Source organism: Salvelinus alpinus, chromosome 4, assembly GCF_045679555.1.
Source record: "Salvelinus alpinus chromosome 4, SLU_Salpinus.1, whole genome shotgun sequence".
In the NCBI taxonomy this organism is placed as follows: domain Eukaryota; kingdom Metazoa; phylum Chordata; class Actinopteri; order Salmoniformes; family Salmonidae; genus Salvelinus; species Salvelinus alpinus.
The window spans coordinates 17,969,668-17,986,933 of record NC_092089.1 but is presented as its reverse complement, the minus strand read 5'-3'; the positions used below and the strand labels follow the sequence as shown (position 1 = coordinate 17,986,933).

Here is a 17,266-nt window from a genome sequence, read left to right as displayed (position 1 = left end):
CTTCCTAATATGGACACGAGGCTAGGTGAGTGGTCTCTCTCCCAGTCAGTATGATAAACAGTGGACACTGGGCTAGGTGAGTGGTCTCTCTCCCAGTCAGTATGATAAACAGTGGACACTGGGCTAGGTGAGTGGTCTCTCTCCCAGGCAGTATGATAAACAGTGGACACTGGGTTAGGTGAGGGGTCTCTCTCCCAGTCAGTATGATAAACAGTGGACACTGGGTTAGGTGAGTGGTCTCTCTCCCAGTCAGTATGATAAACAGTGGACACTGGGTTAGGTGAGTGGTCTCTCTCCCAGTCAGTATGATAAACAGTGGACACTGAGTTAGGTGAGTGGTCTCTCTCCCAGTCAGTATGATAAACAGTGGACACTGGGTTAGGTGAGTGGTCTCTCTCCCAGTCAGTATGATAAACAGTGGACACTGGGCTAGGTGAGTGGTCTCTCTCCCAGTCAGTATGATAAACAGTGGACACTAGTCTAGGTGAGTTGTCTCTCTCCCAGTCACTATGATAAACAGTGGACACTGGGTTAGGTGAGTGGTCTCTCTCCCAGTCAGTATGATAAACAGTGGACACTGGGTTAGGTGAGTGGTCTCTCTCCCAGTCAGTATGATAAACAGTGGACACTGGGTTAGGTGAGTGGTCTCTCTCCCAGTCAGTATGATAAACAGTGGACACTGGGCTAGGTGAGTGGTCTCTCTCCCAGTCAGTATGATAAACAGTGGACACTGGGTTAGGTGAGTGGTCTCTCTCCCAGTCAGTATGATAAACAGTGGACACTGGGCTAGGTGAGTGGTCTCTCTCCCAGTCAGTATGATAAACAGTGGACACTGGGCTAGGTGAGTGGTCTCTCTCCCAGGCAGTATGATAAACAGTGGACACTGGGTTAGGTGAGGGGTCTCTCTCCCAGTCAGTATGATAAACAGTGGACACTGGGTTAGGTGAGTGGTCTCTCTCCCAGTCAGTATGATAAACAGTGGACACTGGGTTAGGTGAGTGGTCTCTCTCCCAGTCAGTATGATAAACAGTGGACACTGAGTTAGGTGAGTGGTCTCTCTCCCAATCAGTATGATAAACAGTGGACACTGGGTTAGGTGAGTGGTCTCTCTCCCAGTCAGTATGATAAACAGTGGACACTGGGCTAGGTGAGTGGTCTCTCTCCCAGTCAGTATGATAAACAGTGGACACTAGTCTAGGTGAGTGGTCTCTCTCCCAGTCACTATGATAAACAGTGGACACTGGGTTAGGTGAGTGGTCTCTCTCCCAGTCAGTATGATAAACAGTGGACACTGGGTTAGGTGAGTGGTCTCTCTCCCAGTCAGTATGATAAACAGTGGACACTGGGTTAGGTGAGTGGTCTCTCTCCCAGTCAGTATGATAAACAGTGGACACTGGGTTAGGTGAGTGGTCTCTCTCCCAGTCAGTATGATAAACAGTGGACACTGGGCTAGGTGAGTGGTCTCTCTCCCAGTCAGTATGATAAACAGTGGACACTGGGCTAGGTGAGTGGTCTCTCTCCCAGGCAGTATGATAAACAGTGGACACTGGGCTAGGTGAGTGGTCTCTCTCCCAGTCAGTATGATAAACAGTGGACACTGGGCTAGGTGAGTGGTCTCTCTCCCAGTCAGTATGATAAACAGTGGACACGGGGCTAGGTGAGTGGTCTCGCTCCCAGTCAGGATGATAAACAGGAGTAGTATTATACCTCATTAGACCCAACAGGAGTAGTATTATACCTCATTAGACCCAACAGGAGTAGTATTATACCTCATTAGACCCAACAGGAGTAGTATTATACCTCATTAGACCATACAGGAGTAGTATTATACCTCATTAGACCCAACAGGTGTAGTATTATACCTCATTAGACCCAACAGGAGTAGTATTATACCTCATTAGACCCAACAGGAGTAGTATTATACCTCATTAGACCCAAGAGGAGTAGTATTATACCTCATTAGACCCTACAGGAGTAGTATTATACCTCATTAGACCATACAGGAGTAGTATTATACCTCATTAGACCCAACAGGAGTAGTATTATACCTCATTAGACCCAACAGGAGTAGTATTATACCTCATTAGACCATACAGGAGTAGTAGTATACCTCATTAGACCCAACAGGAGTAGTATTATAACTCATTAGACCCAACAGGAGTAGTATTATACCTCATTAGACCATACAGGAGTAGTATTATACCTCATTAGACCCAACAGGAGTAGTATTATACCTCATTAGACCCAACAGGAGTAGTATTATACCTCATTAGACCCAACAGGAGTAGTATTATACCTCATTAGACCCAACAGGAGTAGTATTATACCTCATTAGACCATACAGGAGTAGTATTATACCTCATTAGACCCAACAGGTGTAGTATTATACCTCATTAGACCCAACAGGAGTAGTATTATACCCCATTAGACCCAACAGGAGTAGTATTATACCTCATTAGACCCAACAGGAGTAGTATTATACCTCATTAGACCCAACAGGAGTAGTATTATACCTCATTAGACCCTACAGGAGTAGTATTATACCTCATTAGACCCAACAGGAGTAGTATTATACCTCATTAGACCCAACAGGAGTAGTATTATACCTCATTAGACCCAACAGGAGTAGTATTATACCTCATTAAACCATACAGTAGTATTATACCTCATTAGACCCAACAGGAGTAGTATTATACCTCATTAGACCCAACAGGAGTAGTATTATACCGAATTAGACCCAACAGGAGTAGTATTATACCTCATTAGACCCAACAGGAGTAGTATTATACCTCATTAGACCATACAGGAGTAGTATTATACCTCATTAGACCCAACAGGTGTAGTATTATACCTCATTAGACCCAACAGGAGTAGTATTATACCTCATTAGACCCAACAGGAGTAGTATTATACCTCATTAGACCCAAGAGGAGTAGTATTATACCTCATTAGACCCTACAGGAGTAGTATTATACCTCATTAGACCATACAGGAGTAGTATTATACCTCATTAGACCCAACAGGAGTAGTATTATACCTCATTAGACCCAACAGGAGTAGTATTATACCTCATTAGACCATACAGGAGTAGTAGTATACCTCATTAGACCCAACAGGAGTAGTATTATAACTCATTAGACCCAACAGGAGTAGTATTATACCTCATTAGACCATACAGGAGTAGTATTATACCTCATTAGACCCAACAGGAGTAGTATTATACCACATTAGACCCAACAGGAGTAGTATTATACCTCATTAGACCCAACAGGAGTAGTATTATACCTCATTAGACCCAACAGGAGTAGTATTATACCTCATTAGACCATACAGGAGTAGTATTATACCTCATTAGACCCAACAGGTGTAGTATTATACCTCATTAGACCCAACAGGAGTAGTATTATACCCCATTAGACCCAACAGGAGTAGTATTATACCTCATTAGACCCAACAGGAGTAGTATTATACCTCATTAGACCCAACAGGAGTAGTATTATACCTCATTAGACCCTACAGGAGTAGTATTATACCTCATTAGACCCAACAGGAGTAGTATTATACCTCATTAGACCCAACAGGAGTAGTATTATACCTCATTAGACCCAACAGGAGTAGTATTATACCTCATTAAACCATACAGTAGTATTATACCTCATTAGACCCAACAGGAGTAGTATTATACCTCATTAGACCCAACAGGAGTAGTATTATACCGAATTAGACCCAACAGGAGTAGTATTATACCTCATTAGACCCAACAGGAGTAGTATTATACCGAATTAGACCCAACAGGATTAGTATTATACCTCATTAGACCCAACAGGAGTAGTATTATACCTCATTAGACCCAACAGGAGTAGTATTATACCTCATTAGACCCAACAGGAGTAGTATTATACCTCATTAAACCATACAGTAGTATTATACCTCATTTGACCCAACAGGAGTAGTATTATACCTCATTAGACCCAACAGGAGTAGTATTATACCGAATTAGACCCAACAGGAGTAGTATTATACCTCATTAGACCATACAGGAGTAGTATTATACCCCATTAGACCCAACAGGGGTAGTATTATACCTCATTAGACCCAACAGGAGTAATATTATACCGAATTAGACCCAACAGGAGTAGTATTATACCTCATTAGACCATACAGGAGTAGTAGTATACCGAATTAGACCCAACAGGAGTAGTATTATACCGAATTAGACCCAACAGGAGTAGTATTATACCTCATTAGACCCAACAGGAGTAGTATTATACCTCATTAGACCCAACAGGAGTAGTATTATACCTCATTAGACCCAACAGGAGTAGTATTATACCCCATTAGACCCAACAAGAGTAGTATTATACCTCATTAGACCATACAGGAGTAGTATTATACCTCATTAGACCCAACAGGAGTAGTATTATACCACATTAGACCCAACAGGAGTAGTATTATACCTCATTAGACCCAACAGGAGTAGTATTATACCTCATTAGACCCAACAGGAGTAGTATTATACCTCATTAGACCATACAGGAGTAGTATTATACCTCATTAGACCCAACAGGTGTAGTATTATACCTCATTAGACCATACAGGAGTAGTAGTATACCGAATTAGACCCAACAGGAGTAGTATTATACCGAATTAGACCCAACAGGAGTAGTATTATACCTCATTAGACCCAACAGGAGTAGTATTATACCTCATTAGACCCAACAGGAGTAGTATTATACCTCATTAGACCCAACAGGAGTAGTATTATACCCCATTAGACCCAACAGGAGTAGTATTATACCTCATTAGACCATACAGGAGTAGTATTATACCTCATTAGACCCAACAGGAGTAGTATTATACCACATTAGACCCAACAGGAGTAGTATTATACCTCATTAGACCCAACAGGAGTAGTATTATACCTCATTAGACCCAACAGGAGTAGTATTATACCTCATTAGACCATACAGGAGTAGTATTATACCTCATTAGACCCAACAGGTGTAGTATTATACCTCATTAGACCCAACAGGAGTAGTATTATACCCCATTAGACCCAACAGGAGTAGTATTATACCTCATTAGACCCAACATGAGTAGTATTATACCTCATTAGACCCAACAGGAGTAGTATTATACCTCATTAGACCCTACAGGAGTAGTATTATACCTCATTAGACCCAACAGGAGTAGTATTATACCTCATTAGACCATACAGGAGTAGTAGTATACCTCATTAGACCCAACAGGAGTAGTATTATACCTCATTAGACCATACAGGAGTAGTATTATACCTCATTAGACCATACAGGAGTAGTAGTATACCTCATTAGACCCAACAGGAGTAGTATTATACCTCATTAGACCATACAGGAGTAGTAGTATACCTCATTAGACCATACAGGAGTAGTATTATACCGAATTAGACCCAACAGGAGTAGTATTACACCGAATTAGACCCAACAGGAGTAGTATTATACCGAATTAGACCCAACAGGAGTAGTATTATACCTCATTAGACCCAACAGGAATAGTATTACACCTCATTAGACCATACAGTAGTATTATACCTCATTAGACCCAACAGGAGTAGTATTATACCTCATTAGACCCAACAGGAGTAGTATTATACCTCATTAGACCATACAGTAGTATTATACCTCATTAGACCCAACAGGAGTAGTATTATACCTCATTAGACCCAACAGGAGTAGTATTATACCTCATTAGACCCAACAGGAGTAGTATTATACCACATTAGACCCAACAGGAGTAATATTATACCTCATTAGACCCAGAGACAGAGAGCTCAACAGGAGACCAGGCGGGATGATGGCTGATACAAACCCAGGGCTTGACACCTAACATTTTTAGCCACCTGTCCTTCAGACATGTAGGACATCATGTTTATTTGTCAGAAAGCTCAAAGGTCTGTAACACCATGGGCCAAAAAGGTGATGCAAGGAACCACTTCCCCAAATAACCTTCATTATTATCACTGGTATTGTCAATGTAAGGCTGCTGGTCTCTGATCCCATGTAGTATATCTCCTGCCGTTGTGGCCTTCAGCAAGGCACTTACCCCCCGCAAAGTAAAATACTGCACTGATCGGCTACTGTATAAAACACGTGGTCCGAAATCCCTCCATCTGGAGAGCTGTTGGGTGTGCAGGCTTTTTATCCAACCCTGCTCAAACACACCAGAGTCAGCTTATCAAGTTACTGTTGAGCAGCTGATTTGTTTTACAATGCGGTGTGTTCGAGCAGGGCTGGAGCAAAAGCCTGCACACCCAGTATCTCTCCTGGTCTCTCCAGGAGGAGGGCTGGCCACCCTGCACACTCAGTATCTATCCTGGTCTCTACAGGAGGAGGGCTGGCCCCCCCTGCACACTCAGTATCTCTCCTGGTCTCTCCAGGAGGAGGGCTGGCCACCCTGCACACTCAGTATCTCTCCTGGTCTCTACAGGAGGAGGGCTGGCCACCCTGCACACTCAGTATCTATCCTGGTCTCTACAGGAGGGGGGCTGGCCACCCTGCACACTCAGTATCTCTCCTAGTCTCTCCAGGAGGAGGGCTGGCCACCCTGCACACTCAGTATCTCTCATGGTCTCTCCAGGAGGAGGGCTGGCCACCCTGCACACTCAGTATCTATCCTGGTCTCTACAGGAGGAGGGCTGGCCACCCTGCACACTCAGTATCTATCCTGGTCTCTACAGGAGGAGGGCTGGCCACCCTGCACACTCAGTATCTCTCCTGGTCTCTCCAGGAGGAGGGCTGGCCACCCTGCACACCCAGTATCTCTCCTGGTCTCCCCAGGAGGAGGGCTGGCCACCCTGCACACTCAGTATCTCTCCTGGTCTCCCCAGGAGGAGGGCTGGCCACCCTGCACACTCAGTATCTCTCCTGGTCTCTCCAGGAGGAGGGCTGGCCACCCTGCACACCCAGTATCTCTCCTGGTCTCCCCAGGAGGAAGGCTGGCCACCCTGCACACTCAGTATCTCTCCTGGTCTCCCCAGGAGGAGGGCTGGCCACCCTGCACACTCAGTATCTCTCCTGGTCTCTCCAGGAGGAGGGCTGGCCACCCTGCACACCCAGTATCTCTCCTGGTCTCCCCAGGAGGAGGGCTGGCCACCCTGCACACTCAGTATCTCTCCTGGTCTCCCCAGGAGGAGGGCTGGCCACCCTGCACACTCAGTATCTCTCCTGGTCTCTCCAGGAGGAGGGCTGGCCACCCTGCACACCCAGTATCTCTCCTGGTCTCCCCAGGAGGAGGGCTGGCCACCCTGCACACTCAGTATCTCTCCTGGTCTCTACAGGAGGGGGGCTGGCCACCCTGCACACTCAGTATCTCTCCTGGTCTCTCCAGGAGGAGGGCTGGCCACCCTGCACACTCAGTATCTCTCCTGGTCTCTCCAGGAGGAGGGCTGGCCACCCTGCACACTCAGTATCTATCCTGGTCTCTACAGGAGGAGGGCTGGCCACCCTGCACACTCAGTATCTATCCTGGTCTCTACAGGAGGAGGGCTGGCCACCCTGCACACTCAGTATCTCTCCTGGTCTCTCCAGGAGGAGGGCTGGCCACCCTGCACACCCAGTATCTCTCCTGGTCTCCCCAGGAGGAGGGCTGGCCACCCTGCACACTCAGTATCTCTCCTGGTCTCCCCAGGAGGAGGGCTGGCCACCCTGCACACTCAGTATCTCTCCTGGTCTCTCCAGGAGGAGGGCTGGCCACCCTGCACACCCAGTATCTCTCCTGGTCTCCCCAGGAGGAGGGCTGGCCACCCTGCACACTCAGTATCTCTCCTGGTCTCCCCAGGAGGAGGGCTGGCCACCCTGCACACTCAGTATCTCTCCTGGTCTCTCCAGGAGGAGGGCTGGCCACCCTGCACACCCAGTATCTCTCCTGGTCTCCCCAGGAGGAGGGCTGGCCACCCTGCACACTCAGTATCTCTCCTGGTCTCTACAGGAGGGGGGCTGGCCACCCTGCACACTCAGTATCTCTCCTGGTCTCCCCAGGAGGAGGGCTGGCCACCCTGCACACTCAGTATCCCTCCTGGTCTCCCCAGGAGGAGGGCTGGCCACCCTGCACACTCAGTATCTCTCCTGGTCTCCCCAGGAGGAGGGCTGGCCACCCTGCACACTCAGTATCTCTCCTGGTCTCTCCAGGAGGAGGGCTGGCCACCCTGCACACCCAGTATCTCTCCTGGTCTCCCCAGGAGGGGGGCTGGCCACCCTGCACACTCAGTATCTCTCCTGGTCTCCCCAGGAGGAGGGCTGGCCACCCTGCACACTCAGTATCTCTCCTGGTCTCTCCAGGAGGAGGGCTGGCCACCCTGCACACCCAGTATCTCTCCTGGTCTCCCCAGGAGGAGGGCTGGCCACCCTGCACACTCAGTATCTCTCCTGGTCTCTACAGGAGGGGGGCTGGCCACCCTGCACACTCAGTATCTCTCCTGGTCTCTCCAGGAGGAGGGCTGGCCACCCTGCACACTCAGTATCTCTCCTGGTCTCTCCAGGAGGAGGGCTGGCCACCCTGCACACTCAGTATCTCTCCTGGTCTCTCCAGGAGGAGGGCTGGCCACCCAATTAGATTATTCTAAGAATATTGTTTTACTTTGTCATAATTTCATGGTCACTATTGAATAGAGGAGAATCTTAGTCAATTGTGAGCGCTTGAGACGATTTTACAAGCAGAGTCTGCAGCATTGGTTTCATCAATGGTGCATCCGTAACAACTGCATGCTGGTCATGTGTGGTTCTACAGGAGAACCGGTGGAAAGTTATTTTAGAATATGGGACATGACATCTCTCTCTCTCTCTTTCTCTCTCTCTCTCTCTCTCTCTCTCGCTCTCTCTCTCTCAATGGCCCACTGCCACACACCCAGGTGATGCACCATACTGGCCAAATCTGCTAGAAACAGGCAAATAACTCCCTAGCAACTATTAATCAACAAATGTTCAAACACGACTCGCTTTGATCTCAAAAACACATCTCGCGACTAGCTGATAGAAAGTCCGCTCCGATGCGCTCAACAGAGACTGGGAGGACAGTGAGCACAACATTGCATCCAGAGGACACTGTGATCTGATTCTGATTGAAGTAGCCTAACTGTTTGATATTGGGATTTTTGTTTTACAACTTAAATCTATAATCTGCTTGTACAACTATTTGTTTCACTTGCCCCCCGGGGCAAGCGGACAAGCGTAAATGTCGAGCCCTGAAACCCAAAGAATCACCTGTCCTGCTCCAACCCTAGCATCTCTAATTAGTCAAACAGAAACCGTAGGCTTCCCCGAGGTGGAACATTAGGGAACATTGGAACTGGAGTGGATTCGTGCAACAATGATAATCTCTCTGTTCTCATTTAAGAATACTGCATTGACTTTAACTAACGCATAGGTGATCTCCCAGGATGAAGTCCAGGATCAATCAACGACACATCGGGTCAAATTCTTTTGTTGTGTCTTTAACAAAGGGAGGGGGCCCACAGGGCCTGGTCAATAGACCACATAATGACTTTTCACTGAACATCAGGTTGGGGGAGGGTGGACCTGTGTGTGTGTGTGTGTGTGTGTGTGTGTGTGTGTGTGTGTGTGTGTGTGTGTGTGTGTGTGTGTGTGTGTGTGTGTGTGTGTGTGTGTGTGTGTGTGTGTGTGTGTGTGTGTGTGTGTGTGTGTGTGTGTTGATGTTATCTCTGTCCTCATTGTTTAATCCAAGATGTCTGACAGGCTTTGTTAGACAACACTGACCTTCCTTACAGACAGGCAGGGTAAATATTCCCTAAAACTCTCTAAGCCGGGTCTCACAACTGTTGGTGCTGTCTTATCAACTCAATGTTGTCAATGGCAATGGGAGTTGTCAAGATTCATTCATTCAGCTGTATGGGGGTGTTTAACTTTACTCAAGATCAAATAAGCCCCTTTTTCAAAACATATCTTCTGTGGTCCAGTGTGTTTAGCCAACTCTTCCCTGTGTTCATTCATTATCATTACCCTGGGTTCATTCATTATCATTACCCTGTGTTCATTCATTATCATTACCCTGTGTTCATTCATTATCATTACCCTGGGTTCATTCATTATTATTACCCTGGGTTCATTCATTATCGTTACCCTGTGTTCATTCATTATCATTACCCTGTGTTCATTCATTATCATTACCCAGTGTTCATTCATTATCATTACCCTGGGTTCATTCATTATCATTACCCTGTGTTCATTCATTATCATTACCCTGTGTTCATTCATTATCATTACCCTGTGTTCATTCATTATTATTACCCTGTGTTCATTCATTATCATTACCCTGGGTTCATTCATTATTATTACCCTGGGTTCATTCATTATCATTACCCTGTGTTCATTCATTATCATTACCCTGTGTTCATTCATTATCATTACCCTGTGTTCATTCATTATTATTACCCTGTGTTCATTCATTATCATTACCCTGGGTTCATTCATTATTATTACCCTGTGTTCATTCATTATCATTACCCTGGGTTCATTCATTATTATTACCCTGTGTTCATTCATTATTATTACCCTGTGTTCATTCATTATCATTACCCTGTGTTCATTCATTATCATTACCCTGGGTTCATTCATTATTGTTACCCTGTGTTCATTCATTATCATTACCCTGTGTTCGTTCATTATCATTACCCTGTGTTCATTCATTATCATTACCCTGTGTTCATTCATTATTATTACCCTGTGTTCATTCATTATCATTACCCTGTGTTCATTCATTATTATTACCCTGTGTTCATTCATTATCATTACCCTGGGTTCATTCATTATTATTACCCTGGGTTCATTCATTATCATTACCCTGTGTTCATTCATTATCATTACCATGTGTTAATTCATTAGCATTACCCTGTGTTCATTCATTATTATTACCCTGTGTTCATTCATTATCATTACCCTGGGTTCATTCATTATTATTACCCTGTGTTCATTCATTATCATTACCCTGGGTTCATTCATTATTATTACCCTGTGTTCATTCATTATCATTACCCTGGGTTCATTCATTATTATTACCCTGTGTTCATTCATTATCATTACCCTGGGTTCATTCATTATTATTACCCTGTGTTCATTCATTATCATTACCCTGGGTTCATTCATTATTATTACCCTGTGTTAATTCATTATCATTACCCTGGGTTCATTCATTATTATTACCCTGTGTTCATTCATTATCATTACCCTGGGTTCATTCATTATTATTACCCTGTGTTCATTCATTATCATCACCCTGGGTTCATTCATTATTATTACCCTGTGTTCATTCATTATCATTACCCTGGGTTCATTCATAGTGGCGCCAGAGGGGATAGCTTCCGTTTAACGTGCTCCTAACCAATTGTGCTATTTTGTGTGTTTTTTGTTGTTGCATTGTTTGTAACTTATTCTGTACATAATGTTTCTGCTACCGTCTTTTATGACTGAAAAGACATTCTGGATATCAGAGCAGTGATTACTCACCTCAAACTGGACAAAGATTTTATCTTTAATGAGTCGGACACGAAGGATTTACTGGTTCTCCGAGACCAGGCCCAAAATCCCTGTCATTCGCATGAAGAAAATACGGAAATACAGGGGGCGGAGATTGGGGTGCCTTGTGAGAATTAGTCGGCGACTGGGTTACTCGCCTCTACCGTCCGTTCTATTGGCCAACGTGCAATCACTGGAGAATAAACTGGATGATCTCAGTTCGAGACTATCCTACCAACGGGACATTAAAAACTGTAATATCTTATGTTTCACCGAGTCGTGGCTGAACGACGACATGGATAACATACAGCTGGCTGGGTTTTCTGTGCATCGGCAGGACAGAACAGCTACGTCTGGTAAGACGAGGGGTGTCTGTCTATTTGTCAATAACAGCTGGTGTGCCCATACAGCATGGAACCAGACTGATACAGCATGGGACCAGACTGATACAACATGGAACCAGACTGATACAGCATGGAACCAGACTGATACAGCATGGGACCAGACTGATACAACATGGAACCAGACTGATACAGCATGGAACCAGACTGATACAGCATGGAACCAGACTGATACAGCATGGGACCAGACTGATACAGCATGGGACCAGACTGATACAGCATGGGACCAGACTGATACGGCATGGGACCAGACTGATACAGCATGGAACCAGACTGATACAGCATGGGACCAGACTGATACAACATGGAACCAGACTGATACAGCATGGAACCAGACTGATACAGCATGGGACCAGACTGATACAGCATGGAACCAGACTGATACAGCATGGAACCAGACTGATACAGCATGGGACCAGACTGATACAGCATGGGACCAGACTGATACAGCATGGGACCAGACTGATACAACATGGAACCAGACTGATACAGCATGGGACCAGACTGATACAGCATGGGACCAGACTGATACAGCATGGGACCAGACTGATACAGCATGGGACCAGACTGATACAGCATGGAACCAGACTGATACAGCATGGAACCAGACTGATACAGCATGGGACCAGACTGATACAGCCCATACAGCATGGAACCAGACTGATACAGCATGGGACCAGACTGATACAGCATGGAACCAGACTGATACAGCATGGAACCAGACTGATACAGCATGGGACCAGACTGATACAGCATGGGACCAGACTGATACAGCATGGGACCAGACTGATACAGCATGGAACCAGACTGATACAGCATGGAACCAGACTGATACAGCATGGAACCAGACTGATACAGCCCATACAGCATGGAACCAGACTGATACAGCATGGGACCAGACTGATACAGCATGGGACCAGACTGATACAGCATGGGACCAGACTGATACAGCCCATACAACATGGAACCAGACTGATACAGCCCACACAGCATGGAACCAGACTGATACAGAATGGAACCAGACAGATACAGCATGGGACCAGACTGATACAGCATGGGACCAGACTGATACAGCATGGGACCAGACTGATACAGCATGGGACCAGACTGATACAGCCCATACAGCATGGAACCAGACTGATACAGCATGGGACCAGACTGATACAGCATGGGACCAGACTGATACAGCCCATACAGCATGGAACCAGACTGATACAGCATGGGACCAGACTGATACAGCCCATACAGCATGGGACCAGACTGATACAGCATAGGACCAGACTCATACAGCATGGAACCAGACTGATACAGCCCATACAGCATGGAACCAGACTGATACAGCCCATACAGCATGGGACCAGACTGATACAGCATGGGACCAGACTCATACAGCATGGAACCAGACTGATACAGCCCATACAGCATGGAACCAGACTGATACAGCATGGAACCAGACTGATACAGCCCATACAGAATGGGACCAGACTGATACAGCATGGGACCCGACTGATACAGCATGGGACCAGACTGATACAGCATGGGACCAGACTGATACAGCATGGAACCAGACTGATACAGCATGGGACCAGACTGATACAGCATGGGACCAGACTGATACAGCATGGGACCAGACTGATACAGAGCTTCTACTACTCTGAACTATATACAGTAGAATGCGTACATCAACTAAAGGCATAGACAGATTATTAGACATCTTACCTGGTTCACTGTGGTAGAAAACTCTGTAGCCGTCGACATCCCCTTTCGGCTCTTTCCAAGACACATGTAATTTGCTGGTAGCCAGCACTTTAAAACGTAATCTTCTGGGAGCTGGAACTGAAACAGAACAACAATAGACTATCATTAATACTGACTCATTCAGTTACAGTTTGTGTATTGATGATTAATATGTTGAATACAGATTTTTGTCCCAAATAGCACCCTATTCTCTATTTAGTGCATTACTTCTGACCAGGGCCCATAGGACTCTGATTGAAGGTAGTGCACCACAGACGGAGTATGGTAAGATTTGGGAGGCAGATACAAACCCCAGCAGGTGTTAGTGCCACTACAGAACTACACATCAGCCAGGTTAATCACACACAGACATTAAACAGACGTCTACAAAGAAAACCCATTCTGGTATAACACAATAACATATTGGATAACATATTGGAAAACATATTGGATAACATATTGGAAAACATATTGGATAACATATTGGAAAACATATTGGAAAACATATTGGATAACATATTGGAAAACATATTGGAAAACATATTGGAAAACATATTGGAAAACATATTGGATAACATATTGGATAACATATTGGAAAACATATTGGATAACATATTGGAAAACATATTGGATAACATATTGGATAACATATTGGATAACATATTGGATAACATATTGTTGTCCAATAACATATTGGATAACATATTTGGAAAACATATTGGAAAACATATTGGAAAACATATTGGATAACATATTGGATAACATATTGGATAACATATTGGAAAACATATTGGAAAACATATTGGATAACATATTGGAAAACATATTGGAAAACATATTGGAAAACATATTGGATAACATATTGGATAACATATTGGAAAACATATTGGATAACATATTGGATAACATATTGGATAACATATTGGATAACATATTGTTGTCCAATAACATATTGGATAACATATTTGGAAAACATATTGGAAAACATATTGGATAACATATTGGAAAACATATTGGATAACATATTGGAAAACATATTGGAAAACATATTGGAAAACATATTGGATAACATATTGGATAACATATTGGATAACATATTGGAAAACATATTGGAAAACATATTGGAAAACATATTGGAAAACATATTGGATAACATATTGTTGTCCAATAACATATTGTTGTCTAATAACATATTGTTGTCTAATAACATATTGTTGTAAAATAGCATATTGTTGTAAAATAGCATATTGTTGTAGAATAGCATATTGTTGTAGAATAGCATATTGTTGTAAAATAGCATATTGTTGCCCAATAGCATATTGCTGTCCAATAACATATTGTTCTGCAATAACATATTGTTGTAGAATACAATATTGCTGTAAAATAACATATTGTTGTAGAATAAAATATTGCTGTAAAATAACATATTGCTGTAAAATAAAATATTGTTGTAGAATAAAATATTGCTGTAAAATAACATATTGTTGTAGAATAGAATATTGCTGTAAAATAACATATTGTTGTAGAATAAAATATTGCTGTAAAATAACATATTGTTGTAAAATAGCATATTGTTGTAGAATAGCATATTGTTGTCCAATAACATATTGTTGTAAAATAGCATATTGTTGTCCAATAGCATATTGCTGTCCAATAACATATTGTTCTGCAATAACATATTGTTGTAGAATAAAATATTGCTGTAAAATAACATATTGTTGTAGAATAAAATATTGCTGTAAAATAACATATTGCTGTAAAATAACATATTATTGTAGAATAAAATATTGCTGTAAAATAACATATTGTTGTAGAATAGAATATTGCTGTAAAATAACATATTGTTGTAGAATAAAATATTGCTGTAAAATAACATATTGTTGTCCAATAACATGTTGCAAAACAAACAGTTATAGACAGAGAGGGTTCTTAAATGTCAGTCATATTCTCTTACTTTTTGAGACAGGGAGGGAGGGAGGGAGGGTCATTTTTATAGCCTGAAAACCCAACTGATAAACTTTGTTTCATGTAAAATAATTGTGAAACAGAGCGAATCAGATGGGATTCCAGGCTAGCGTTTCTAAGCCGATGACAGCATCGACATTTCCTTTCAAAAAGACAGGTGCTGCAGACTGTTAAGAGTCAGTAAATGTTTGATCTCTCAGTTGATGGAGAATCAATCAGCTTCACCTGCTGTCCCGATGGAAAGAACAGTCAGTGGAAGACATTCTCTTAGGATTACGTTAGAGCAGCCAGGCTATAGCTAGATATTGATGCGATCTGCCGTTTCTATACGCAGGCTGCTATGAGGAAGTGAATGAGACTTGTTTTTACATGAAGTTGCTCTTACTTCTTAGTACCATGTAACAGCATGGTGTTTCTCGTAGCCAATAAGATCAACCAAATGAAAAGTGGTTCTCTTTTTCCCCCAACTATGGACAGACATTATTCCAGTAGTATGGTTAAATACTACTATCTGAGATTGACGCAGAACTATTTATAAGGTTGTTGCATAGCACTTTCACCATTCACTTGGTCTACATTCTATGTTAGTTGAACTACAAACTAGTCACCAGAACCACACTACTACATTCCCACCTTTTGAGTTGAGAAGACAATGAGAAGTTGAGAAGACAATGAGAAGTTGAGAAGACAAGGAGAAGTTGAGAAGACAATGAGAAGTTGAGAAGACAATGAGAAGTTGAGAAGATGAGAATATAATGAGAAGTTGAGAAAACAATGAAAAGTTGAGAAGATGAGAATACAATGAGAAGTTGAGAAGACAATGAGAAGTTGAGAAGACAATGAGAAGTTGAAAAGACACTGAAAAGTTGAAAAGACAAGGAGAAGTTGAGAAGACAAGGAGAAGTTGAAAAGACAAGGAGAAGTTGAAAAGACAAGGAGAAGTTGAGAAGACAAGGAGAAGTTGAGAAGACACTGAGAAGTTGAGAAGACACTGAGAAGTTGAAAAGACAAGGCTCAATGCCCAGGCCAACAAATACAGTGGTGTTTGTTCCTCCTTGCAAGTAGTAGAATGGGTACCAATGTAATCTTTACATGCCTATAAATCTATGAATCTACTACAGTATCTACCATATAGGGACTTGAAGCTGTTTATTAGGAAGAATATAGGCATGTAAAGTTATATACAATCTGGTACAAGCTATAAATAAATGATGAAGGATAAAGGGAAAGTTTTAGTTCAGAGAAATAGATATATATAATCACTAACCTGATAGGACCTCATCTGGGGGTTGTTTCTGTGTTCAGTAAATATCTCCTATAAACCTGATAGGAACTCATCTGTTTTTTTCTTTCTGTGTTGAGTAAATACAGTGCATTCGGAAAGTTTTCAGACCCCTTGACTTTTTCCACATTTTGTTATGTTACAGCTTTATTCTAAAATGGATTACATAGTTTTTGTTCTTCGTCAATCTACACACAATAACCCATAATGACAAAGCGAAAACTTTTTTTCAAATGTATACATAAAAAAAATTATAATAATAACTTAAGTACATAAGTATTCAGACCCTTTGCTATGTGACTCTAAATTGAGCTCAAGTGCATCCTGTTTCCAATGATCATCCTTGAGATGTTTCTACAATTTGATTGGAGTCCACC

The 17,266-nt window shown here is 43.0% G+C and overlaps 1 protein-coding gene across 3 annotated transcripts in view; it reads right to left on the bottom strand.

Moving 5' to 3' along the window:
• Positions 1–17,266, bottom strand: part of col14a1a (collagen, type XIV, alpha 1a) — a 220,185-nt gene that overhangs the window by 190,883 nt on the left and 12,036 nt on the right. For all 3 annotated transcript variants that reach the window (XM_071395784.1, XM_071395782.1, XM_071395781.1), the window contains exon 3: positions 13,625–13,741. In XM_071395784.1, the coding sequence (XP_071251885.1) occupies positions 13,625–13,741 (117 nt within the window). The remainder of the gene's footprint in view (positions 1–13,624; positions 13,742–17,266) is intronic.